At 35.6% G+C, this 26,538-nt stretch overlaps 2 protein-coding genes across 2 annotated transcripts in view; one reads left to right on the forward strand and one right to left on the reverse strand.

The window, feature by feature from the left end:
- Positions 1 to 5,000: 5,000 nt before the first annotated feature.
- Positions 5,001 to 12,990, forward strand: LOC128990034 (uncharacterized). Its single transcript, XM_054412249.1, has 7 exons — positions 5,001 to 5,311; positions 6,028 to 6,277; positions 7,306 to 7,418; positions 8,307 to 8,375; positions 8,778 to 9,018; positions 9,646 to 9,822; positions 12,173 to 12,990. Exons 1-7 carry the CDS (start codon positions 5,270 to 5,272, stop codon positions 12,913 to 12,915), a joined length of 1,635 nt encoding a protein of 544 aa, XP_054268224.1. The 5' UTR covers positions 5,001 to 5,269; the 3' UTR covers positions 12,916 to 12,990.
- A 1,052-nt stretch (positions 12,991 to 14,042) lies between these two features.
- LOC128989424 (nucleoporin Nup188) overlaps positions 14,043 to 26,538 on the reverse strand; it is a 54,504-nt gene continuing 42,008 nt past the window's right edge. Inside the window, exons 21-30 of the mRNA XM_054411313.1 lie at positions 25,867 to 26,114; positions 25,024 to 25,194; positions 23,813 to 23,971; positions 22,809 to 22,934; positions 21,702 to 21,859; positions 20,807 to 21,008; positions 19,054 to 19,158; positions 18,667 to 18,849; positions 17,216 to 17,375; positions 14,043 to 15,085 (exon numbers count right to left, since the gene is read on the reverse strand). Coding sequence (XP_054267288.1) covers positions 14,769 to 15,085; positions 17,216 to 17,375; positions 18,667 to 18,849; positions 19,054 to 19,158; positions 20,807 to 21,008; positions 21,702 to 21,859; positions 22,809 to 22,934; positions 23,813 to 23,971; positions 25,024 to 25,194; positions 25,867 to 26,114 — 1,829 coding nt within the window. The 3' untranslated portion in view covers positions 14,043 to 14,768. The remainder of the gene's footprint in view (positions 15,086 to 17,215; positions 17,376 to 18,666; positions 18,850 to 19,053; positions 19,159 to 20,806; positions 21,009 to 21,701; positions 21,860 to 22,808; positions 22,935 to 23,812; positions 23,972 to 25,023; positions 25,195 to 25,866; positions 26,115 to 26,538) is intronic.

A 26,538-nucleotide genomic window follows, 5' to 3' on the forward strand; every position in this document is an offset into this window, starting at 1 on the left:
CAATTCTTAGAACTGAACTGAAACGGTTACTTTAAAAAACTGTCGTAGGTAAACACTGTTTATGTGAGTTTCGTACCTAAGACAACCCTAAGAGTGTACCTAAGACAGTGTTTGAATTACTAAAACTCACTACTCATAACTTCTGAGAGAGGTTATGTTTCGTTTATAACCACTCATTGACGGTGATGCAACGGAACATTGTACCAAACACTAATTAATTGCACCACTCAACAATTAAATTGGCCTGAACAGCTGATTAGTTGAAGTTCAAATTATTACATTTTACTTATTCTCCCTCAATCCTTGAACCTCATTTATAGTTACCCGTGGTGTTAAGTAATACTATGATGTTATGAAACTAAACAAATGCTGTTATGTGAAACTTTTCAATTCTAAGATGTGAAGTGAAACGGCTACTTTAAAAAACGGTTGTAGGTAAAAAATCTTTACAAAATTAAAATCAACCAGTTCCATAATCATACAGTACTGAGTTGGATGGGTGTGTTATATTTATAGTTACAATTCCATTTTCCAAGAAACTGCTGGTACAGTACATTCTAAAATAAACTATACCCTGGATCAGTCAAGTCATGTTAGCAAAACCAAATTCATACCTAATATTATAAACTATAGCTCATATATTAACAGTTAGTGCTAAAATTCATTGCAGTTGCAGTTTTTCATTGTTTGCAGTATCCACTAATACAAATTATATTTATATTGTACATTTATGTATTCCCCAAGCTTTGTAATATGTGCTTCGTAATTAAAACCTCTTTTCAGATATTAAGTACCTAACACAATAAATGAAAGATTAATAGTTTAGAGTTAACTAGTGGCTGGTAGGGACAATAGCCCCTAAATATATATTCTAGTAATTATTTTGTACAAGTTATTAGTCTCATGGGCTGCCCTACCTTAAATTATCGTTTACCATTTGTGTATATTATAATATGTACAGTAGAATAGTTATTACATACCTGCATAATGCATTTTGATGTTTGCTCTGTTAAAAATAAAAATTCCAAAGGACTGTTCAAGCGGTGTGTTTAATATACAATTTTTAACCATAAAACAACTAAGTAACATTTTCAAAAATAATCTTCATGACTATTAATTAAATGTATATAAATTTCTTTGAATATAGACAAATTCACTTAGATAAAACACATAGAGATAATGTCATCCTCCAAATTTTAAAATGCTAATTCTGAAACATATATCTAAAAACAACATTTGTTGTATATTATCCATTTTGGTTTATTCTTTGATCTTTATTTGGTTCTAGTAATAATTTAACATCATCTGGCCGCTTTACCCAGCTAAAAGCAACATAAAGTTGGTCATGGGTAAACACTGTTTTTTTTTTGTTTTTTTTCCAAATAAATGCCAACTTTTGTGAAGGTTTGGCCTTGCGCTTTTAATAGCGAAAGCTAATCGCAATGGGAATTGAATCCTTGTAAACCTAAACGGAATATTAGGATCTGTATATAGTTTGCCTACTCCAGTAGCCTAATCACTTCTAACTTTACACTTTTTTCAGACATACCTAACACAACCAATCGTACTCCATTAACTATTCCAGACCCTTAAAATTGGGGAAAAGTCTATTTCAGCTTTATAATAGTGTACATATTACGCCATGGTACCCCATGACCATACGCTTTAAATCAAGTTAAACCACATGTTTTAAAGTAAACAAAGTAGGCATGACCTAGATTCCCATGCTATTTAAAAGTGAATTTTTTATTCCGTAGCAACCTTTTGGTGCATAATTAAAAATTAATAATTTTCCCAGAAATTTCATGCCCAGATCTTTAAAATGAGACCTCTCCCAGCTTTCTACGGCCTCCCGTTCGCTCACAACTTCATTGTAAAATCTTTGGCTTACGGAATTAGATACAAATGTCTCTTTTTGGAGCTGCAAAAATAATGTAAATACCCCCGCCATAGCAAACCTGTCGACTAAGCGAATTTCCATTTGTCTTAATTGATTTTCAATTAAATATATTTTAATAACGTTAGGTTTAACGAGTACCTAGGTTTGCTGCTACAAGGAAACTAATAAAGTGTGTTTTTTTTAAATATTGATAGCTTAGTACAAAATAAATAGATTTGATCAAAATACAAAATATATCCATAAACAAGCAAACTACAACATTTGACAATATTCTCCATAAGAATAACATGGGAATTTTAAATTTACAATTTTTTTAATTTTCTCCGTTACTATTAACCGAACAAAAATACTTTTATATACTAAATTGATTGTTTTTTTAAGCTCTTTAAAAAGGTCTAAAGAGAAATTGGGAAATTTTGTGTTTTGAGGGTCAAAAGTGAGAAAAACCAATTTTTACCCCATAAAACCCCCCGTAAAGCCCCGTTCCCATGGTCCGATCATGCTGGTTCGCGAACTCATTCAAGTTTATCCGGCTTTACACCTTTAAACCAAATTTCATCAAAATCGGACAAAAATTACTCAAGTTATCGCGTTCACGGACGTATATATATTACAATAACAAAATATATATATATATATATATATAAATATATAAAAATTTGAACGAATGGTGTTTTTGGCCTCTGGGGACATCAAAATGAAAAAGTAAATCGGTCCCGGGTCTAGGTCTTACCGTGCCACCTACGGTAATAGCTACTTCCCTATAGGGAAATTCGCTAAAATGTGCTGAAAATGGTATCATGGATTTACCAATGTGTCTCGGCTCTTGGTTCTATTGAGATGTTGAAGATATAACACTTTTCTCCCAGTTCAGCCATTATTCTGCTCTAAAAGCCCATTATTCCAAGATGGATTGCGCCGTAAACGTTTGGTTACCTTTAATTATATTTAAAACCAAACTGTATATAACCTTTATCTTTAGCTTTTAAACAAATTTGTTTTTCCTAGAAGATAATTTGACTACTGTTGTAATAAGCGTGTCTTTGAGTTTTTAAGCCGCTTGAAATTAACCTTATCGATTGTATAGTTTGACATCTTCAAAACAAGCTGTAGAAGTTCGGTTCAATTACAAACACAGGCGGTTAAATTAAAGATTATTTGATTTTTTCTTGATTCCACACAGTAAAGAATGTAAGGCATTTTTGTAAAATCCATCTGCGCAGGGCGGATCACCTCACACATGTCGGAATTTTGATGAAAGACTTGTCAAGTATTGATAACACACTCTTCTCTGTGATGCAAGTACATTCAACTGTCGATGTTTTGAGATTATCAATCAAAATCCAACAGCCCCGTCATTTTATCTATTTTGTTCATCACACTAGGTTACTTGTACAGCAGTAGGCCTAAAAGCAACTTGCTTTACGAATTAGTGTGCTGAAAAGCAAGATAATTTTCTGTAGTTTTCGTGAATAAGTTTTGTGATATAAAACTTATAACTATTGCGTTTTCTTATATTATTGATAATTATTTCCAACCCCACTTAGATTTAATAGATTATTTTTTAACGGGATTCCTAATCAGTATAACAATCTTCTGGTAGTATGCAAAGGTGTAATCCAGAATGTTTTTTATTCTTAGGTATATAAAGAGTTACATGTTTAAAATAGTTCTTTTTTTAGGTATTTTAGTTCAAGGAACGGTCAGTTAAAAAGTAATGAAAAAGATAACTTAGTTTGCAAGTGCAACCTTAAATCCCAAAAATGTATCCATTTGTTCATCTGATTGTGTAGTTAAGTGCTGTATTGCTATAATATGTAGTTAGGCACAGTACATGTTCTCTAACGAGTAGCCTACTCATTAGTTTGTATACACCTCGAATGTCGGACCTAAGGTTAGGTTATTATGTTTATTTATACATTTATTAATGCACAAAATAAACTTGCTACCCTAACCTAATCCAAGTTGAGGTCGCGGTACCCCTCTAGACCCTCTAGATTATTACTTTTATTTTGATTAGAAAGTGGTACCAACTCCATTAAGCGTCGGTGAACCTGACATAAGCAGGATTGTGTCAACATTGTTGGAGCTGGTGACATGAATAAAACTACCTCGTATTATCTCATTTAATTCCAGAATATTGTAAAAGAATACGTAAAACTGCCAGACACTGGTTTATCTACTGGTTTATAGACTGGTTTATCTATGACCTAGGCCTCCATGGAATTGTTACCTCACAAGTCTTTGTATTGTGATGTGAGAAACGGAAGTCGAATCCGAATGGTCAGTAATCATTGAGATAAATATAGATTATAACTTACAGTATTTTTATTTTTATGGCTCACTCTCAGTGTCAGTAATAAAGAGGTCGTTCGTCTTTCACATGTATCTTGTCTTTGTCTAAATGTATCCTAATACATCTTGCTGTCCATATACCACACACTGTAACAACAGCAATAACATACGTGAGAAAACATTGCGCATACGCTCCATCATAGCCACCTTTAAACCAGGCCGCGGCTTTGGTGCGTGGCAACGTCACACCAAGATATCTATTGCCATGCCATGATAGTACTGTAACAGGAATAGGAATAACAAACTTCTAAACATAACATTTGCTAATACCACGCTCCATTATCAATTAGTGTAACAACTGATTCAGAATGGCGAATTGCGGCTTTGCCGTATGGTCTTGTATTAAAGGAGGCTATGATTTAATACATTAATCGTGGGTACATACTACCTTTATCCTACATAGTTCCTAATATAGCTGGGTAATTAATATTTTCGTTATTCTTATAGTTTTGGTCTTTCTTACATCTTACATTCAACTTCTCATAGTGCTCAACGGAATTAGGAGCTATGGTACCCTTCCATATTAATTGATTTTTATCCTTTGGTATCCAATTCAAAGTCAATGCCTTTGTACGTGCTATGTGTGCCAGTACTCTATGTTCATCAGCTTGTTGCTGGTTGAAAAGCGGGAATTAGAATTATGTTTTTTGTTTTGACTTTGTCGTCAAAATGTCGTCTGGAAAAAGGGGTGGTTACGTTTGGATGCATGCATGAAACCTTTTTCGGTCTGCATTGTAAACAAAAACATAGTTTTACTTTTCATAAATTTTAATAATCTAATCGCTTGCATGCTCAGTTCTGTTATGTTTTTCCCATGCAGACTTAAACAAACAAAAAGTTTGTGCTTGTCAGTTTTTTTCTTAGAACTTAGAATGAAGTACTAAACATAACCTAAACCATTGTTGTCCATGAGTTTGTAATGTAAATAAAGTAATGAGGTTAAACTATTACTATTACCTTAATATCAAAGTAAAAATTCAAAAGTAATATCCAACTCAAGAATCCCAAATCATTATGTTTGAAAATGATGACAATTTGGGCCTGGACGTTGATGATGTAAGTGTAGTTTTATCGTAAGGCTAATGTAGACAACTTAGGTCCTAAAAGCAGTTAGTTAGGCCATTGATTGAACTGGACTACTAGACTAGACTTAAATGTTTTTAAAATGTGTGTTTTTCCCCTTCTATTTATTAATAATTTCAATACAGGCCTAGGCCTACTTAATGATCGATCATACCAGCCTTTGTAAGTCTTTTTGCATCTAAAATTTTAACTGACAGGTAAAAACCGGTACGTTTGTATTATACGGAGGCCACCCTTACAGTGCCCTGTGGCAGTTAGGTTAGAATGGGTTATCATAAATTCGTTATGACTCATCTGGTATCATTAGATTCATAAGTAATGAGACGAGGAAAGTCCCACAAACATGTATGATAACCCAAACTAACCTAACCGCCGCAGCACGAGGGCTGTAAGTTAAAATAAGTCCGGCCTCCGTATAATACAAAAGTACCTACAAACCTTGTGTATATAATTTATTGATCCTTCAACTCAAACTTTTGGACCTGGAACCTTCTAAACTATATTATTAGAAATTATGTTCAGAACAATTACGATGATTAATATGTCATTACCCCTTTACTTGAGCTAAAATCGATGCAATCAAATCTAATAGATTTGAACTTGACTTACACAAACCCCTGTTAAAGTGTGTACAGTAACTTAAGTTAATAAGTATTTAGGCTAACTTTATCAATGTTTGTGTTTTGCAGGAATTTTTAAATGTAGTCTTTGAAAATGAAGAAAGGTATAACAACAATACACATGAAATAAATGGAAAGTTGAACAGTGATAGTTCAATACAATTTGATAGGCCAACTGCCCTACCAGCTCAGAAATGTTCACGAGATCAACACGATGGTCTTGAATATTTTGATACTTGTCGTGATTCATCTATAAGTAGTTTGAATACTGAACGCAGTTTTCCAGAGAGCTGTGGTATTCATAACCTTCACCACAAAGGTAAAATGAATGTCACACATCTCTCTATAAGTAAGCCTAGTTAAAAGCTAGCCTAGGTTTAATTAAGTTATGCCTCCAATAAGTTATTTATAAAGTAACTTAATAAAAGTAAAGTAGGTAAAGCTGTAACTCCATCAGAAAATAAAAAAAAATTGCCTATTTCTACAGCAAAGTTTAATTTACTTGTATATAAGTTACTGTGAATTCTTCGAATGAATGCTTTAGTTAACATGAAAAATATAATAGTAAGTTTGCATACCTACTATTCTAAAAACTACTGTTCTCGTGGGAAAGATTTGAGACCAGTGATCACGTGTCTAAATACAATGCTCTCCAAAATTTAAGTCAAATACTGTACAGTACCGGTATGTATTTAAATGGTCTGTTTTAACGAGTTTTTGGGATCGTCGGTTTGACCAGAAAACCCGTTTTCCGAACTAGCCTCGGTCTCAAGGAGTCCGGATAAGAGGGAGTGTACTCTATATGTTCATAAACAAGCAAACTACAACAGTTTATGCCTAATTATTCTCCATAAAAATTACATGGGAATTTTAAATTTACAATTTTTTTTTATTTTCTCCGTAACCAATAGGCGCATAATGACGCTTGAATATACTTAATTATTTGTTTTTTTAAGCTCTACAAAATGGTTTTGAAACTGCAGTTTTATGTTTTAGGGTCTAAATGAAAAAAAAACCAATTTTTACCCCATAAAATCCACCATAAACCCCTGTTCCCATAGTCCGATCATGCTGATTAGCGAACTCATTCCAATAAATGTAGGTTTACATGTTACCAAATTTCATCAAAATCGGGTAATTTTTCTTTGACTTATCGTGCTAACGTAGACCTAAATATAATATTAATTTGAAAGGATGGTGTGTTTGGCCCCTAGGGATCTCAAAACAAAAATTAAATGGGTCCCGGGTCCAGATTTTACCATGAGTTCGATGGTGATAGCTTATCACCTATATGGGAAATTCACTAAAAATTCATATCATGTTTTATATTATGATTATGTTGCATAGGAGAAAATGATTTTTTTGGAGGGAAAGAAAACAAACGGAAAGCTTCTCCCCCTCTGTCAAGAGCAAAACGAGAAAGGAAGTTTCCCGGACCTGCTGGACTATTACCAGATAGAGTAAGGACATTTAACATATTGTTATATTTAATTTCATTAAATCTTTGACTTTTAATATTATTCCATTAATAACTTAAATAGGTAAGAAATTTTAAATTGGCATCAATCAAATTTGCATAAAACATTCATCAGTAGGTTATGTTTAAGGAACAAGAAACCAATGTTTGTAAGTCTTCTTGTAAGCTTAAGTAGCCAGTGTCATTACTGTATTCTTTGTCTTCTAGTGATAGCTGGGTCAAAATTGTATTTACATTATTTACAAAACCTTAATGATGGTATCTTAACCCTTAGAGTGCCAGGCGAGAAATAAAAGTAACGCTCAAAAAATGCCGATGATTTTTCCCGAAGGTCGCGCTAAAAATGCCGAGCGCGATCTGGCGATTTTTAGGTTAAAATTTCGTAAAAATCGAATTTTCGATATTTCGACCAACGAAAATCGATGTATCGCATCTAGCAACTTTCGACTCAATGTTAATATATGGGTTAAAAGAATCCGAGTATTTATTCGGTTGTTATGACAGCTGTTCGATCATTACGAAACGTCCGGTCAGCCGGACGTTGGCACTTTTGGCTCGTTTTAAAAACGTCCGGTTCCCCGGACGTTGGCACTCAAAGGGTTAAATAGTAAGAATGCCAATTTTAAGACTCACCCAAATACCAAGAATATAACTTTAGTAATATTAAAATATTCTGTTGATTTCACTATTAACATTGACTAAGTTATACACAGAATTCTGTGTATAGTGAATGGTAATAACAGCCCTCAAATTTACTCATTTCACATTTAGCCTATCTTTTACAGCTTGAAAATCAAACAAATTTTGGCTGTAGGCCTACATTTAATTTGTTTAACCATTATTGTTTTTTATATCTATGTTTGTTTTACAGAAATCTCAAAGAACTCCACTAAAACTAGACAAATTGCCAGAAGCAGAATCACCCTCAGTTTCATCTTCGGTAAGTTTTAGTAACCATACCTATCATTCTTTGTCGTTGTCATTCCTTTTTTTCAGTTTAATCATTGGATATCAAATAGAACTAAAACAATTTATATCAGGATGACATTTCTTCACAAACTGTTTGGTTTGGCTTGTCAGATATTGTGTTTGCGAAGGTTATGAGTACGGTATTCCCATAATAGTTTTGCCTGCATATGTGGAAAAATGCAAACTTAATATGCAATCCAACTGCTGATCTGAATATAATAAGGTTTACATTCCTGTCAGTAGAACGGTCACACAGCTAAAAAACTAGCAGGTTTCTTAGGTTTACTGGTTAAATATAAGACGTGTTGCCTTACTTTGCCTGTTAACATTAAGGAATTTCATTTCATAACATGTCATCTTGATTTGTTACCAGGAGGAGCTGTGTTCACAAGGTCGGTTGTCAGGGTCAGTGCTAGAGGAGGGTCCTTGGCAGAGGTTGTTGACAGACCTCGGACCTCATGTGGACATCCTGGACGTTGTCAATGTAGCCAGCGTCAAGAGGAAGGCGGCCGCCAGATGCTTCGTAGGCAAGAAGGTGCCTTTGTTGGCAGCAGTGCTGCACCATCTTGATGTATCATCGGCAGATCCTTGCGTTATATTGAGAGATACCTCTGGTAGGCTTTTGTTCTGATAATTTGAGTTTTGAGGTGTATTTATTGATCAGATTTTCTCATCAATATTCTCGACCTACCCTGGTGAAGACCCTAGGGCCAAATGTTAATGTTAGTGCTGTGATTAGTGAACTTGTTTGTGTATTATTAATCTCCTGGACTCATTTTTCAATAGTTTTCAATAAGCTCCATCCCTTCCCAAATTTCTCAATAATTGATTAAAATGTTGGCACATTAATCTTAATCTAATGGAAATATTGCTGGTATTATTTGAAGCTTGTATATCCAAAATGACATTTTGCTGATCAAGACTACTACCATACCATAGTTTTACTTGAAGAGATTAATCTTGCCCAACTAGTTAAGAACCTTGCATTTGGAATTTAGATCAATTAGTCTAGTTATGTTTATTTAAAATTGAAATTTTTCGCTTACGATAATTTTTTTTTAGGAAGACAGCTAGATGTATCTTTTTGAAAGAGTGCTTTAGATAAGTAATTAATTATGTATTCCTACTCAGTTAAATTTTCTTAATTTCCTTCAAAGTTTCTAAACAGAAGATTGAATTGCACTTCTAAAATATGAACCCTTATTTTGTCCAGTCGCTAATGTTTTATGTGACAATTTCAGGAGAGATCCACGGCACTCTGCATCGTGAGGTCTGGCAGCAGTTTGCCGCAGAACTGGTGGTTGGATCAGTTATTGTAATCAGAAACGTCGGACTGCTCAGCACTGGCATCTCATCACGTAGACACTACCTTAACATAACTGCAAACAACCTGGCCACAATATACTCTGCTAATCCTGGTAGGCCTACATGAAATATTTCACTGATCAATCAAAATATTATTAGTCACTGACAAAGTGGCCTTCCTTGCACTGATTATAGCACAGAAAGAGTTGCTAATTGCTGCATTTACTTACTTTTGCCACACTCTTTTTTTCCCCACTCCAGTATTTCTACCAAACAACACAAAACAGCGTGCTTTTATTAGGCATGTAATACGCGTACGCTTGAAAATAAGTTGGCAACACGACTAGGGCTACTTGTATGAAAATAAAAATCAGCTGCCTTCTCGTTGAGTTAAGATTATTGTCTATTAGCTGAGTTCAGAAGGAGGCATCCCATGTGCACCAGCTGTAGCCATTTTAACAAATTTCATTCTGCCCAAGGGTAATCCCACACGCCATACCTGCCTGAGGGGGCGGCGCCATAGACTAAGCAACACAAGTAGACTCCTCATCCCATTGTAAATTTTGAAGCTTGTTTTTTGCGTCTAGTTCATGTACGTCCACACTGATCGCTAGTGTAGACAACATTTTGTTTCTATTATTTTAGGGTTATTTTGATGATTTGTGCTTTACCATTTGATTATATAACTAGGAGACCAGTTATTGTTTATGATTATATCGTTTTATTAGGTTAAACGAGGTTTTAAATTACTGCAATAACAAGAAACAAATTGTAAACAAAACATAACCTCTATAGTTGGACGTACAGAACTAACAATAAAATTGGCTTCAGCTGTTCCATTAGGATGACTAATCTACTAAGGGAGTATGTTTTATCTATGGCGGCGCTTTGTTGCCTAAATATAAATGTGTCAGTAGCTGGAAAGCACTGCCCTGATAACGTTCATTGTCGCATTTTGGAGGGACCCTTACCTAAAATTTCTAGTGTACATTTTTGGTGCATTTTTTTTTACTTTGTTCCTTGCATTTGACAATACTGAGGGCCTGTTGGCCATTTTGTTCAGTGATGCAATCTGTTGGTTTCTTGTAGAACTACGTCTATGACTAGAATACAGTACATGCAATACTGTACCTCTCCTATTGGATGAAAGTAAATTTAAACATTTTTGCGCGCTCACCCATGCAGCGCCTTGGCTTTTCACGCACCTAGCCTAGCCAGCCATCATACAACTGCAGCAAACGTATTAATACCCTAAGAGACCCCATAGGCTCATAAGGGTGTTAAGGTACTCATAGATGCATGAGTCTCTTGTAGATTGTGTTTTTGATCATTGATGTGGACAAAAGAAAATGCTTTCACCAATTCTCAGTTATATGGTTCAGTATACCATACTTCAGTTGTATTGTTAAAAGTTTGTGTTTAAGAAAGAAAACAGTGTTTTACAGCACCAATCCCTTGTGTGGTTCAATTTCAGAGTAAAACTGGCCACAACTTTTACATGGACAGAATGTCTGTTTTACGATTATGTAGGCCTAACTTAAATCTTAAGAGTTTGATAATTAAAATGTGTTTAATTTTGGTTTCAATTCAATTCAATTCAAATTCTCTTTATTCATTCACAGTACAAGTTTTTATACAATGAATAGCGTCAAATAAATATAAAGATGAATTATGCTTTACTTAATGCTAAAACAATCATTATCTTTTCAAAACAAATTTTAAGCTTAAGAAGAATAAACAAAACAAAATTAAATCAAATCATCTTTCTAAACTATCATTTATGATTTCTCTTGAATTCCAAAATTCATCCAAAGAATACAAAGACAATGAAAGGAGATAATCTTTCAATCTTTTTTTAAAAACGTCAAAACTTTTTTCCTCTATTATAACTTTAGGTAAATTAAATAAGAATTTGATGCCAATGAAACTACATTTCTTCTCAAAAAACTTTAATTTATGTCGTTCAACCTGTCTAGTATGCCTTAAATTATAGTGTTGAATATTTGTACTATTAGTTTGGAGGTTTAATTTTTTTACATGTAATATAGTTTCATAAATATACAAGTCATAGACTGTCATAACACCTAATTTAGAAAAGAGCGGTTTCATTGATTGGCGTTTATTTTTAATTTTGAAAATAATTCGGAGTGCTTTTTTTTGATGATGAAGAATTTTATCCAAATTTTTCTGGGTAGTTCCTCCATAAATTGCTATACCATAGGATATGTGAGAATTTATTAATGCAAAGTATATGGTTTTTAAAGTATCAATATCACACACCCTTGACATTTGTCGCAGGGCGTATCTACCTTTTGACATTTTGTCAATTACATGCTCAACATGCTTATCCCAATTTAGGTTTTGATCCAATATCAATCCAAGAAATTTTGTAAATTTTGTTTAACCATTATAAGTTGACCTAATCAACTAATTTCTGTTTAATCGTAATGTTTTCTGTTGCAGAAAAACCACAAAAATCACAGCTACATTTGCTGACATCGAATGACTTTGTAAACATAGTAGACCAGTGGAGGTCTCTAGCAGCTCCTCCTAGAAGTATTGAATCTCCGTCTTCGTCACTTTTCAACAACTCTCTATCCTCTAGTCCTGCTTTAAGTCCCCAAATTAATTACTCTCCGTGTCATAATGGTCCTAGGCACCCTGTACCACATCAAGCTTCTGTGAGGCCAACCACATTCCAAAATATGCGAGGACAAGGACGCTTACCTGTAACTCCACAGCAAAAACCCAACCCACTGTTTAGACCGGGGAAAAAATTATTTCCTGCCAATTCAAGTCCAAACACTAATCAAAATATTGCTAGAACAAGTAATTCACAATGCGCCGACAGGTTAAACCAACCAAACCCAAATTTGACAAGGAATATTATTGTAAACAATTCATTTGCATCTAATTCTGGCCAAAGACCTAGCACAAGTGGGAATCATAATTCATCCCACACCAATGACTTCAAATTTGATCCTGTTGTGTTAAGAAATATGTCTAGTGATACTTTAAAACATTCTATTAGAAACCACTCTAACTCCAATACTGGATATATAAAAGACAGTAAAAATAGTTGTGCAGCCAGCAGTCCAAGCATTATCTTATCACAGTCTTCGCAGGTAACACAGGAAGAACGGTCCGCTGTCGAGAGTATGTTTGAAGGACTCGATGCAGACAGTCTATTTGATGATGACTTCTGAGAAGTTCTAGTTTAAGTTATTCACAATCTGTATATATTTGTTAATTTACAGAAAGTATACAATCAGTTTTGTTAAGTTTCTTTCTTTATTTGAACCTGATCCAACTATTAATTGTCAAAAATACCCCCGCCGCAGCAAACCTGCCGTCAAAGTGAATTTCCATTTTTTTTTCGTTAACCTCAAACTCAAAATCATAATTGAAGGTTTAGAGCTTATTACTAAGACTAAAGTGCCTGGACGTTTTCTGAAAATTTTTAATTAAAGACAAATGTTGGGTAACAACTACAGGTAAATGTGAAGGGCTTGTTGGGGGCCTGGAACTTTTCAAGAAGTATAGACCACTACTGAGGGGAAACTAGTTGGACATTTTTATTCATGAGTAAAGGGGAATATATTTTATCAGGGCGACATTCATGACATTTGTGATAAGTAGTGCGTTGTAGAGGTCCAGATCAGTTTGAAGAACCTGACACATTGGGGACGTCATTGTAAGGATCCCCATTACGAGATGCCTTGGCATCATTGAGTGCAAGGGATACAAAATACTATCTGCTGTCTGTTTACAACCCTGACATAATTTGACGGGTGTGAAACGCTTTAAATCTTAAGTGCAAAGAATATTTTCAATGTATGTTTACGACAGTAATACGGTATTAACAGACGAGGTGAGCATGAGACGGGTCAAGGTGAATTGTAATCAAATTTAATAGTAATAGTGAATTAATTGCAATCGGCTGTTGAACTTATCATTGACTGTTTTTGTGCCAACTAATAAATGATACTGTTTCTTTAATACAAACTGCTCTATGATCTTTTACATCCCGGAAGCTCCCACTCAGGTCGGCCCCATGCAGCTGCCAACTGTAGTACAATATAATTCAGCACTCTCTAAACAGGGGTAAACTCATAATTTTTAAACCAAATTTGACTTTTTCTGTTGCCTAGAAACAGAAAGTGTACTACTCATAGATTTTTTAATCTTAGAAATAATTTCACTTAAAAATTTCCCTTCAGGAATATAGAAACCGTGTGTAGTAGGTAACAAAAACAGTAAGATACAGTGAAAAATTGCAAAAAACACTTTAATATCAATAAATATATTACAAATATGTTTTCACAATGTTGGTTTATAACAGTTAATACAAAATGACTGCGTGATTTTGAGAATAATAATAGAAACATGGGACTTTCCCCTCAATAGTTACTAAATTCAAAAATAGAATTACTCAATAATATGTTAAAATATGAGATAGTTTACGTTTGTTTTATCAACTGTTTTTTCCTGAAGACTTGTGTTGCAATTTTAAACTCACATACATTTTTAATTTTATTTAATCTTGTAACTTACTTTGTTATTACTAAAAGTTGCAGTTTCTGCAGTACAGGTTATAATACAGTTCTTTCAACCAAATCCTACATTACACAAATCCAAGCCAAAATATTTTGTCAAATATTCCGACTGTTTTCTAAACATCTAATATTTTTTCTTTGGGTTTGCATGTCACAAAATTGACAAATCGGGAAAGCAATCTTTATAGTATTATTCTTCAATTGAAGATAACCCGATTTCATTTACGACTCATTACACTGAATCTGGTCAAATCAATCTATAACAAAAACTGCTTAAACTCAGTTAATTTAAAACATCTTGAGCTATGGGAAAATTGGAGTGGCTGACAAAAAAGCATCAGTTTAGTTCCTTTATTTTGTTCACCTGACTTTATCTATTCTGACCCAGCAATATAGTCCATAGCTCAAGATGGCAAATACAACATACTTTTGTACGTGTTAATCAGTATCACCAGAGACTAAAACGCTGGCATACACAACAACTAGTATACATCTTACCATCGTCAACAAGCACTTCTAAGCGACCGTTCGTCAAATCCGTGCATTCCAAACATCTGTTTCAGAATGTGATTGCAAAACAATATAAACTCCGTGGATTCTGCGTCTGATGGTGGTTCCTCTGCACTGTCAGGACTCTTCTTCTGGTCTCTCTCCTTGGGTTGGAACGTAAGATCAAACTCCAGTGTGGGAGGTAGGAAGTGCTGCAGACTGGGAGGTACTCTGATCTGAGTCACCTTCAGTCTCTTGGACAACTCACTGGTAGGATCCGGAGAGGCAGACCTTCGCACGGAAGTGGAAGGTTCTGACATGGAATCTTGCACTGGAAACATCAAAACCGCTTTACCTAGGCTCCATATAAAATTGTTTGTTTAGCCTTGTACAATAGTTTTTTTTTTTACTAAAACCACACAGAATCCAGAATGTCCAAACTACAAGAAGTTAGTTAAAAAATGAATGGATCGAGACCACATATAATGGGCGACTAAAAGTAAGCGTGTAGTAGAATAATTCATTAAATAACTTCTTGATTAGCATTGTAATAAAATTTACGGAAAGTAAATATAAGAAACGTCTTATAACACTTAAAACATATATTTACACTTATACTGTTATGTTACTCACAAGACGGTCATATGTATAAAAGATGGTAAGTGGTGATCAATTTCGAAAGGACACTCCAATCATCATGAGGCTCAATAGGGGTCATTCGCCTTTTGGGTCTGCTGATTGGAGTGTCCAATCAAAATCGAAAATCGATACATACATCTAGTGTATTGTTGGGATTTTGGATGGTTTGGATAGCTGGTGGTCAAAAATAGGATTCTTTGTTCTTAGTCAAGTAAACAAATGTCACCTTCTTGACTTGAGGTTTCCTAACCTACAAGATCGAGAGATCAAACACGATTTAGAAATTGAGCTTTTGCAATCACAGAGCAAAGATTGCGCAGTCAAAAATTTTCCGCAACTGCAGATGATGACAATTAAATTTCTGTGATCATGGGAGGACGATGATGATGTCCAAACAATCACAGTAAACATCCATGATTTTTCTGCGATTATGGGAGATGGTGGTGATGTCTACACTACCAAGGTGTTCATCAATATATCGTCTTGGGAGATAATGATGTCCACACAACCGCTTTGTGTTCACGATTTGGCTTGATCATGATAATGATGAGGTTTCTGCAACTGCGGGAGATAAAACTTGATTTTTCCTGGATGTCAGGAGAAGGTGATGATGTTCTTACTACCATGGGAGATGATCATGATACTACCACAATAACATTTTGACATTGTGATGAAAGCAAATTACACCAAATTTATAATACTAATATAATGTAATATTGCTTATCTAACTAAATACATCTTAACATTTAACTGTATTTAGAAAAGATTTGTGAAAAATTAGTTTATTATGTAACGGGTATGATCAGATTTTTCTTATTTACTAGAATCAACAATCAAAATACCTCTTAACTACATGAATGACTGATAGCGCGCTCTACTATGCGACTTAATTCAAAACTCGGCCACTAGGGGTCAGCACTCTACGGGGCAAAACGTCTAGTGGACGAGTCCAAAGCCTGGGTACGGGGGAGTAGCGTATGGGGTGAGAGACTAAAGACCTAAGAGAAGGAGAAGACAGATGAGAGGAGCCCGGTGTTGAGTGAGGGTGGGTGCTAACAGAGTTAGTCACTGGATGTTAGCTTAAATAATTTGGATCATCAGGACAGGCTAGTTAGTGACGTGTTGCCCTGTGCTATTTTCTCAATAAATACTCATTACTCAACACAACTTGTCTTATTACTGCTACCAGTCTTGACAACTACGAGGGTGTGGTAAAGGTAGTCGTGAAACCGAGGAACAAGATGGCGATAGGCCTACAGGTGATCGACTGAACTGTACTGGACTACAACGACGGAAATCGAGGAGCAAGATGATGACACCGGTGATACAGGTGACCGATTGAATTGGACCACAACTACAACGACAGGTGATTGACTGAACTGGACTACAACTTCAACGACGGAGATCGAGTAAAGACGAAGTACCGTAACCTACGTAGCGACGCGACGAAGTGGCGCCAGGGGACTAAGGGAGTCGTCCGACCGGAGCTTCGACGCAGGAAGCGGCATTAAGCTAAGTGTTAAATTATAAGAATTCAATAGATTAATAAGAATTAGGCCTACATAACATAATAAATAAATAATAATAAAAAGACACCGTTACAATTATATGGTGTTGGGTTAAGTCGTTATACAAAAACGCAAGGCTCAAACTAAACTTTATCAAAAAATCCCAGGCTCGTACACCTCAATTTAAAACATTAATATAATTTATAATCATGTCTTACTTTTGGCCTAACACTCACCCCCAACAAAATTATATTACTTACCAACCCATAAGGTGTCAAATCAGGATCAAAGTTTTTAAATTAATCTTTACTCACATGGAATGCAACCTAACGAGAAAGAGTCTTCCATAACATTGTCATCCGATGTTTCCCACGTAAGTGGTTTATAACTGCGGGATGGTACATGTCTACTCTTCCAGTTGGTGATCTCTTCTTTCCCATAACTCAGCCTTTGAGCATACTCTAGAAAAGTTTTCTGTAACAAAATAAATAAACTAAAGTACCAGTTTTGATATGCCTAATTTATTTTTACTAGTGAACCTGTGCGGCTCAATGCCCCGCAAAATAACATATGAATTTAGAAAACAAATTCATCCTGTTATATATTGACTCGACGTCGAAAATTAAATACAGTAGGCTAATAATAAAGCCTTAGAAGGGAAGCAGTCCAGCCATTAAGTTTGTACTCATATTATGGCGAAAATAGATTTTTCCTGGCTATACCACTGGTCTAGAACTTATTTTTGACATAGAACTTAGTTATTCCGTAAATATAAACGTTTTTGTTAGGGCCGATTCCCAGATCGAGTTGACAATTATTCAAACTTTACTCGTATTATATATAGGATAGTAAAGTTTTCTAAATCATGGTAACTTTTTCTCAACTAAATTTTACTATTCCCAACATTAAAATAAAGTAGGGCCTATTAAGATCCATTATGGGTAAACTTTAAGGTACACAATCCTTGAATGAAATGTAGTATACATTAAGAGTCATAACACACAGCAATTATTATGTAGTAGACTTTGACTATTTTCAAGTAACAAACATATGTTTCTGTAAATAAAAATCATCTCCCATGTTATCCTTATGGAGAAATGTGAAACTTTAAAGGGCCCCAGGGCCTCACTCTCTAATTATTTACTTAAAAAGAAAGTTTCCTGCACAACTTCACGTTACGCTCTTTCCAATTACACCAAAAAACATGACAATCGGTTCAGTAGTTTCGGAGGAGTAATTGTCACAAAAAATCTGCTTGCGTATTAAATAAGTAATAATATAGATAAGAACTTATATGGTGGTTCAAGAGACTTAATGAAAACTAGAGAGTTCAACTGAAAACAAATTACGTAACAATTCTCTACAAATATTCGCTAAAAGAAATTTTTAGCCTAGAAATTTTGTTGGGTAGTCAACACGATAAAAAAAGCATATAGCTCAGGTATATAAAATTGAGGAAGGACTTGTTAGTCAACTGACTTGCCCAAGAAAAGAGTTCCATGCAGTTGATATAACGCTCAGAGTAAAGTTTGCAGCACAAGTAACTTAACATTTCGCCCGTAAAAGTGGGATTCATCAGAAGGAAGCAGTGGAGTTAATCTTAACTCATTAACTTGTTGTGTGCTACCTTCAGCTTGTATATCTTTACTTGGGTAAGTTAGTTGTGTATCATTTCCTTCTTCCTTAATCTACTTCATTTCTTGAAAAGCTAACAATTTTATTCTTTTTCCCTCGTCTTTTGTTAATTGTTGGTACTAGCTCTCACCGCCTCAGTAGATATGTCCCTGAGGAAGATGACTGACTGATGGAAGCCCATCTGGTCAGACAGTATGGTGAGTAGAGTGTTGGAGATCATGTAGTGGACAGTCAGCTCCAGCAACAGCTTCAAGTCGCTCTGACTACATGACGACAGCTTGGCAGCAAAGTAGGTGTCATCCTTGCCTGCACCCTGCAATGTTCAATACTTAGAGCAAAGGTCAGACAGTATGGTGAGTAGTGTTGGAGATCATGTAGTGGACAGTCAGCTCTAGCAATTACTCGGCACAGTTATCATTTACCTAAGTTTCAAGTGTCAAAACTGTAGAAGTAGAAGAACTTTTTGGAAGGCTAAATCAAAATTGGATCTCATTGAATATTCATACAATTAACTCACTTGTGATGGGGAGGCCAGTTCACTTGTACTATCAGCATTTGTCTTTGTCCTGTTGCTATCAGCTGTTGATGACTTGCTCCCAGACCGTGGCGATATTCTGAGATTCTGCAACATACATTTCATGGTAGTTGAACACAACAAGGGTATGGTGAAGTTTCATTGCATGCAGTGAGGTCTTGAGCAAACTAGACTAGTTTAAACTTTGCTTCGAGATGAATATTTTGAAGAACATTAAATCATACTGGGTAAATAAGCAAAGTCAGACTTTTCCCAGGCGATTTATGACTGAAAACCCAGGAATCTGGAAATCTGGACTCTTCATCTGCCGAATCAGTCAAGATTTTCAATCAAGTCAATCAAAACACCATTTAATCCCGATGATTTTTACATTACTCGTCCTACCAAATGACAAAAAACTAGACATTTTTTTTCAAAGCCAAGTGTTAATTCATTTTACAATTTAATAATAACATCACTTGGAAAAGTTTCTGGATGCACAACAGTGGTTAGGTTAAAATCAGTGTTGTCTATAAATAAAAAACGATTAACAGTCCATGTACACTGACTGCTTTCTGTTGTTTGAATTGGCATTTTACAGGTTTGCTATTCTTTCTATTTCAGAACTGCTTCAATGATGAATTAGGCGATAAGGCATTATAGGGATTATAAGTTAACCCTTCCCGAGCATTGGCCGTGAATCTGCTAACACTATTCTTTTACCAGCGATGGCCATATACATACACAACTCAGTCTGAAGGTAAGAAGCGTACGACCCATATATACTTCAAAACAAAACATATTACCGTAATTTGGGTATTTTAAAGTTGTTTCTTGACCATCGACAGTTACATTGGGCCATTAATTAATACTAATGTTTGATGACATTTTTGTGGTAAATTTCTGGTTGGTGGGTTGGCATCACTGATCTCGTAACATCTGTTGTTTACAAAACCGGCAGGCTGGTCATCCTCATGTTTCGCGCAGACAATCTGTTTACGTGTTCTTGAATGAAGTTAATCTAGTATGATGATTAGTGGAATATATTCAGTGCATTAGAATATGTTGTGTTGTTTATTGAAAATGACATTTAAATTGAATGGTTTGAATCAATATTTTTCATTCTATTATTAGATAAGTCTGTTTTGTCTTTTGGTAGTAAAAAATTCATATTTTTCTTATTATGATTGTTTTTATTTCATTAAAATTTTTAACAGTATATTAAAAATTAATGTTTTTCATAAACCAAATTTACAAGCGTTAGACATATATATACGGATCAATGCATTTCTTAGTGAGGGTTGAATGTATACACCGCAACCTATTATGGTCATAAAACTTGTAAAAAAATTTTTGATAAGAAAGGAATCAATAATCAAATTTAACCATCAGATGGAAGTGGAATAAAACATAACAATTTTGGAAGTGTTAATAGGCCTAATTTCTTTTGACACGGTACATCACCTGTTGGAAAAACCATGAATTTATTTTTATGTTCAACTGAAGTTTACACTTCCTCTTTATCTATTAAAATGTATGTTTATATACTGCCACGTCAACTGAGTGACCAGTTTGTTGTAAAACTAAGTTTGGTTTGGTTAAACCAGTAAAACAGTTGAAACATTTTCAGTAATTATGTTACAGGTAGTTCATATGAATGTGTAAATTTCACTCAATCTCATCATTATACCTTTGAACACCAAAAACTGATTTGAAATTATCAACTACCAAACACTCTCAAATAACCGATACTTACAGAGGCCAGCCTCTTTGCGACCATGTTGATGATGTTGATGAGAGTGTGATACTCGGGCCCAGTCTCGGCTGGAGGTCTCGGCTCCACTAACAGACGAAGCTTGAATATCGGCAGTCCCAGTCTGTCAGCTGACAGCAAGTCACTGTGTAGAGGACATGTCTCCTTCAGCACTGACATGCACTCTATCAGCATACCCACCAGTCTGTCAGGGAGAAATAAGCTTATTCAAATTCATGTTTAATAATCTATGTCTATAAATATAACAGTAATCAGTACTCATGTAATTAATTATCCTGAATTTAACAGTAAAATTAAACTGAACAACAGTAGTTTATGCATAAAACGAGTAATGTTATTTGAAATTATAAATTAATAAAAGCGTTTATATTGAGCAAAGCTAGGAAAGTGGATGGTTTTGAAAAAATGTTTTTAGAACGATCTATGACACAGCTTTTTTGGAGATTGAGTGTAGCTGTAGAGGATTAAATTAAGAAATCCACCACCTATGCAATGATCCAGATGTAGTGGGAGGAATTACACACCAGGGGTTATGTTGCAGCTGTTGTTCGTTGTATAACACCAGTCTAAAATACGCTAAGCCACTTCTCCCGACCTCTTTACGAACATTGGCGAAAGGAAGAAGTTTGACTTGTTGAGACATTCTTTGAAAAGGAGAAAAATTTTCAGAGAGGTACTGAGACTCTAATGAAACCTTTATGGACTATACAGCAGGTCAGTTATGGACATATGGCATCCTAAACTCTATTGGGAATTTAACATTTCTTTTTAGGCTAATCCTTAAGTGTTCACAAACTCATTCAAAGGAGTCATTTCACTTTTAAAAATTGACTTAAGTATTTGTTATTAAAATGAAAATGAATTTATATGCAGTCACCTGTTCTGAAGAAACTGCAGTTCTAAGTGCATGTCCTTGCCCTTCAGTTCTGGGGGAGGAAAAGTCTTCTGGTTCTGAGCCAGTGACTTCCGCTTAAGCAGATGACTGGGATCTCCTAGCAGGTCTACCAAGGTGGCTACGTACTGCTTCACTTTTACCTGTGATAAATAACAACATATGTGTTCCTCTCACATAAACTGCACTTAAATAAGTAGGATGTTCCCATTAAACTAGTAGTGAATGAGATGAATGATCACACATTATTGCAATAAAATAGCCCTTTTTATATATTTGTATTCATCTGTTAAGAAACTGTATAGGGGTGACAGCAAAGCAGAAAAGTCGTTTTTGAAATGTCTAAAATTAAGACACCAATTTAATCAAAGCATTCCAATTGTTTGATTTTATGAGGTGTCGACCAGTTTCGAAATAAAAATCTGCGATTTCTCAGTAAACTATTGCCGTGAAGAATTATCAGCAATATACATAGTTGTATCCCATAAAAATTATCTGTTTAATGTCTTTTGGTTTAGAATTTTGACTAAATATATGATTTATGAATGTAGGATATAAAATAAAACTATTGTATTTGTATTTCCATTTTTACTTTTTATTTCAGAATTTTATTTAACTATATTTCTAAGGCTTTGGCTTTAATACAAATTAAATAGAATGTCTTTAAATTTAAATTAAGTTTTTTATAGGAGATATAGTTAAGCCTCAGGACTTAATATTTTCACAGAACAACAGAAGCTAGTTGAATTTCATCCCATGCAAAAAAAAACTTAATCAGCCATTTTGTTTTCCTTAAAAAAATATGACTTAAAATTTAAATTAAATACAGTAAATCGTTTTAACCCCTAGTAAAATTATAGATATTTTAGTGACTTCTCCGAAATCGCCAACTCTGTATTGCGTACAGTTTAGAGATACAAGAGTACAAGAGGTACAAGAGTTTGGTTGTGTTGCTAGCCTAGTGGTTAGCGTCTCGGACTTCGGTGCGGGAGGGACGGGTTCAATCCCCGGCACATCCACTAAACATTTCTCTCGTGACTCTCTCGTAAAATGCCACTGGCGTTGAAAAAAAAAGAAAAAAAGAGTACTCACAAGTATCCTAGACAAAGTAGACTTGAGTTTCCAGTTCCACGGCACCACGGCCTGGGTCACATGCCACAACAGTCTCAAGGCCGAGGACACAAGCTCCAGGGCTGTCTCCTTCAGAGAGTCGTCTTTCTTGAATAGCATTACAATTAATTAAAATTATCATCACATATACAGGTAGACGAGTTTAATCCAACCAATGACATTATTGTACTCAAGGCTACTGTTTCTGATAGAAGGAAATACCTCAAGGAAGAAAGTGTACACAATTAACAAAACAAAGAAAAGAGTGCCAGGCCAGGCAGTTGATAGCACACAAGCATTTCACAACTAATCTAAATACTTCTTCAGAAGAATTAGGTAGTTTATTGTTGTTTTTATTAAAAGATGGGTGAAAGCCTCTTTAAACCTTTTATTTTCCCATCCACATAGGCTATGGACCTGTGTGTGGAATGTATCCAGCTAAGCAAGGGGTGAGCCAGTACACAAGGGAAGACTGTACTGATAAAAAGTTGTGACAGGTACCAGGATCTGAACCAACGACATGCCTTAGGTACGAAGTACGTGGTGTTACCGACTGAGCCACCAACTCACCTACATGTGGCCAGGCTCTAATCAGCAAACTCTACATATCAGCCTATGGTTGCCAGTTGCCTTTGAGCTTCGGTGTGTGGTACTGTCTTAAAGTTGCTAATGTAAAAAAAGGAATGAAAAATTGAAATAATTTATAACATGATCATTTACAGTACTGGTACTCTCTTTTCCAGCATTCAGTACTCTTTTTCATAAATTGTTGAAGTAGTTTACTCATCAGAATTTCTTTTCTTTGGTAAAAAAAAAAACAAATCCAAACAGATAAACCTATTTCTATTTGCCTCTTATATCACAGCTTTTTACTCTTTATTTTTTAACAGGATTGAGGAGCAAGACACAAATTCCAAAGAAATCTATTCCTCTTTGCATCTTCAATTACAAAACGTGTTACTCTCTCGAGAGGCAGAGGTACTTACAAACTCAAATATATCACAGATGAACTTCTCGTGTTGGTACACAAAGTCGAAGCCCAGTTCCTGCGTGGTGGTACAAGAGTGGCTGACCAAGGCTGACACCAGGTTGAGAGCTCGCATGTACACGGGGAACCAGTTGGTGGCCTCAAACAGCGACTTCTCCTACAAAACCAATAGATATTACACTACCTTTCAGCAATGCATAAACTGGTAAAATTGTTTTAAATCAAGTAAGGCCCAATTCACACCGAACGGACGTCGGGCGGAGACGTGGCACGGACGAGGCACAGACGTGGCGTGTTCAATGCACACCGAACGGACGGTACAGTGGCGAGACAACCTGTATGTAGACTAGACGCTTTGGGTTTTTGCTTATATCTATTAATGTCAATGGTGCTAGTTAATTTCTGTCAACTTAATTAGTACAAACAAGGGAATTGTTCTACTTCCTCACAAAATTTGATATTAAATTCAATGTCGTCTCGCATAGTGAAGAAACAACTCACAATCTACTCACAAAAACAACTCTACACAATAAGGTTGGTAAGGGTAAGTACAAGCACACTATACACAAGAAGGTTGGTAAGTACAGTACATATTTGCAGTCCGAACAACGGGCGCGCTACGGACATGCCACTTCCGATACGCCACGAGGGACGCCGAAGCGACGTGGCGGTGGCGGGAGGGCGGCCGCCCGCGCCACGTCACTTGTGTGTGCATTGACCAATTTGTTTACATGGGGAGGCGAGGAACGGACATATGTCCTCGCCACGTCCGTGCCTAGTCTCCGCCCGACGTCCGTTCGGTGTGAATTGGGCCTAAGAGTAAGAGGTAAGACTTTAAACTATCTCTAAAATTAAGTTACATAATACAATTCAGTTTCGTAATGTTAAATACATTGCCCTACAAGGAAGTCAGCAAATACAATGGTTATGATGGTTTAAAATGCAGAACCATGATAGTAATTTTTAAGTCCCTAGAGGCCAAAAATCATTTACATTAATTTTATTTGACAGGCCACATGCTAATTAATATTGTATGTCTGTAAGCACACTAGCTCAATTATATTTCAATCAAATTCAATTTTATGCACACATGTAAACCTACAATTACTCAGACAAGCTTACAAAATGGCTTTAAAATCTGATCATGTAAGGGAATTTGTTACGGAAATTCTCTTTTCTTCAAAATATTTCAAAATGTCTGTTTCTTACCTCAAGGCACACTGGAACTGGTCCAAACAAGTTGTGTATGGGAGGTTTGAGACTGTCCCAAGCTGTGTGTAGCTCTAGTATGTCTACCTGACGGAACGACCACTCATCATCCTCTGTGAGCAGTGACAGTAACTCCAACATCAGTAGGCCAGAGTCTGACATTTCCTTGGCCTGTCACACACACACATTTGAACTTATCAATAATCACTTGAGGTCTGCGAGCACCCGATATTTTCGGGTTAAGTTGGGGCTGGAAATTTTGTGCCAAGCGTGGGTAGGGTCGAGCCAAGTTGTTATTTTTGCGGTCGCAGAAGCATCAGTGAAGATGAGCGATAAAAAATTGACGGTTTCAATGCAATCGCAGATGATGTTCACAGTTTTGCCGGGATTTTAGGAGATGATGTAGTTGGGACCACAGAAGATATTCTTGACCTTTCCGTAACGGCAGAATTCGTTCACGATTTGGTAGTGATCGCAGAAGACATTCACAATTTTGTCATGACCACTAAAGACTTTCACAATTTCGTTGTGATCTCAGAAGATGTTCTTGATTTTGCAGGCACCGCAGAAGAAGTTCCGATTTCACCCTTATCTGATGTGCAATATTGAATAGCTTGATTGTAGTATTAAAATTAATACTTTGTTGAATCAATACGTTTCCAAAGCAATACGAGACATGAGGGCCAACATATAAGACCCGATCCGAAGTAAAAAAGTCTGGCACACAAACCTAAGTAAAGACATTCAAGCATCGATTCAAAGTTGCCTTCACTCATTTAATATTTGGCAGTGTCAATCATTCATTCATATTCCTTTGACTACCAAAATCTGTGTTTACATTACCTGCAGGGCAGATGCCGCAGCCTCGATAAGTTGTGAGGTGACATGGTGTTGAGACACCAGACCATGCCACAGCCCAGGAGACTGCTGACCTACTGTAGTGCCTAGTGTGATGGCCAAACACAGCAGGGAAGGCAAGATCTGACGCGTCCGTTCACTCTCTCTCTCTATCAGACTGCTCTCTAACTCTTTGCACAGAAGTAAACACACAGCTCGGACTATTCGCTCATTGTGGATCTCCCAGTCTGTACCTGGAATAAACAAATTTAGTTATGGACTCTCTATAGTTTATTTGTTATAGTCAAAGAATTTGTTTAGAAAAATACAATAAAAAATCTTTTAAGAAGTTGTTCATTAAATTAAAATAATCTTAAATAAATATAGGCCTAAATTTATTTAAATATGCAACAATTTTTATTATAAAATAAAATACTTTGTTAATGTAGGTCAATGAGTGTTGACAACAATGGAGACAAATGAACACAGCCCCCCCCCCCCAATGAGAAGATTAACCCCCACCCTCCAAAAAAGATAAGAATAATGTTAACCCTCCGAGCGTCCATCGTCGAAAAATCGACGCGCTACACACTTTGTGTAGTGTCACGCGTCGATTTTTCGACGCATGAACATCGTTTACGGCGAAGGCTCTATGACTGATTGAACTGGATCGAGTTA

The sequence above is a fragment of the Macrosteles quadrilineatus genome, unplaced genomic scaffold, assembly GCF_028750875.1.
Source record: "Macrosteles quadrilineatus isolate MER2022 unplaced genomic scaffold, UCM_ALF_1.0 Scaffold_3__2_contigs__length_128488019, whole genome shotgun sequence".
Lineage (NCBI taxonomy): Eukaryota > Metazoa > Arthropoda > Insecta > Hemiptera > Cicadellidae > Macrosteles > Macrosteles quadrilineatus.

Bases quoted from the DNA above. Each gene is read 5' to 3' on its own strand.
- LOC128990034 (XM_054412249.1), top strand. From the start codon at position 5,270: ATGTTTGAAAATGATGACAATTTGGGCCTGGACGTTGATGAT. The intron at 7,419-8,306 runs GTAAGGACATTT...TTTGTTTTACAG, and splicing joins CTGGACTATTACCAGATAGA to AAATCTCAAAGAACTCCACT. The intron at 8,376-8,777 runs GTAAGTTTTAGT...ATTTGTTACCAG, and splicing joins CACCCTCAGTTTCATCTTCG to GAGGAGCTGTGTTCACAAGG.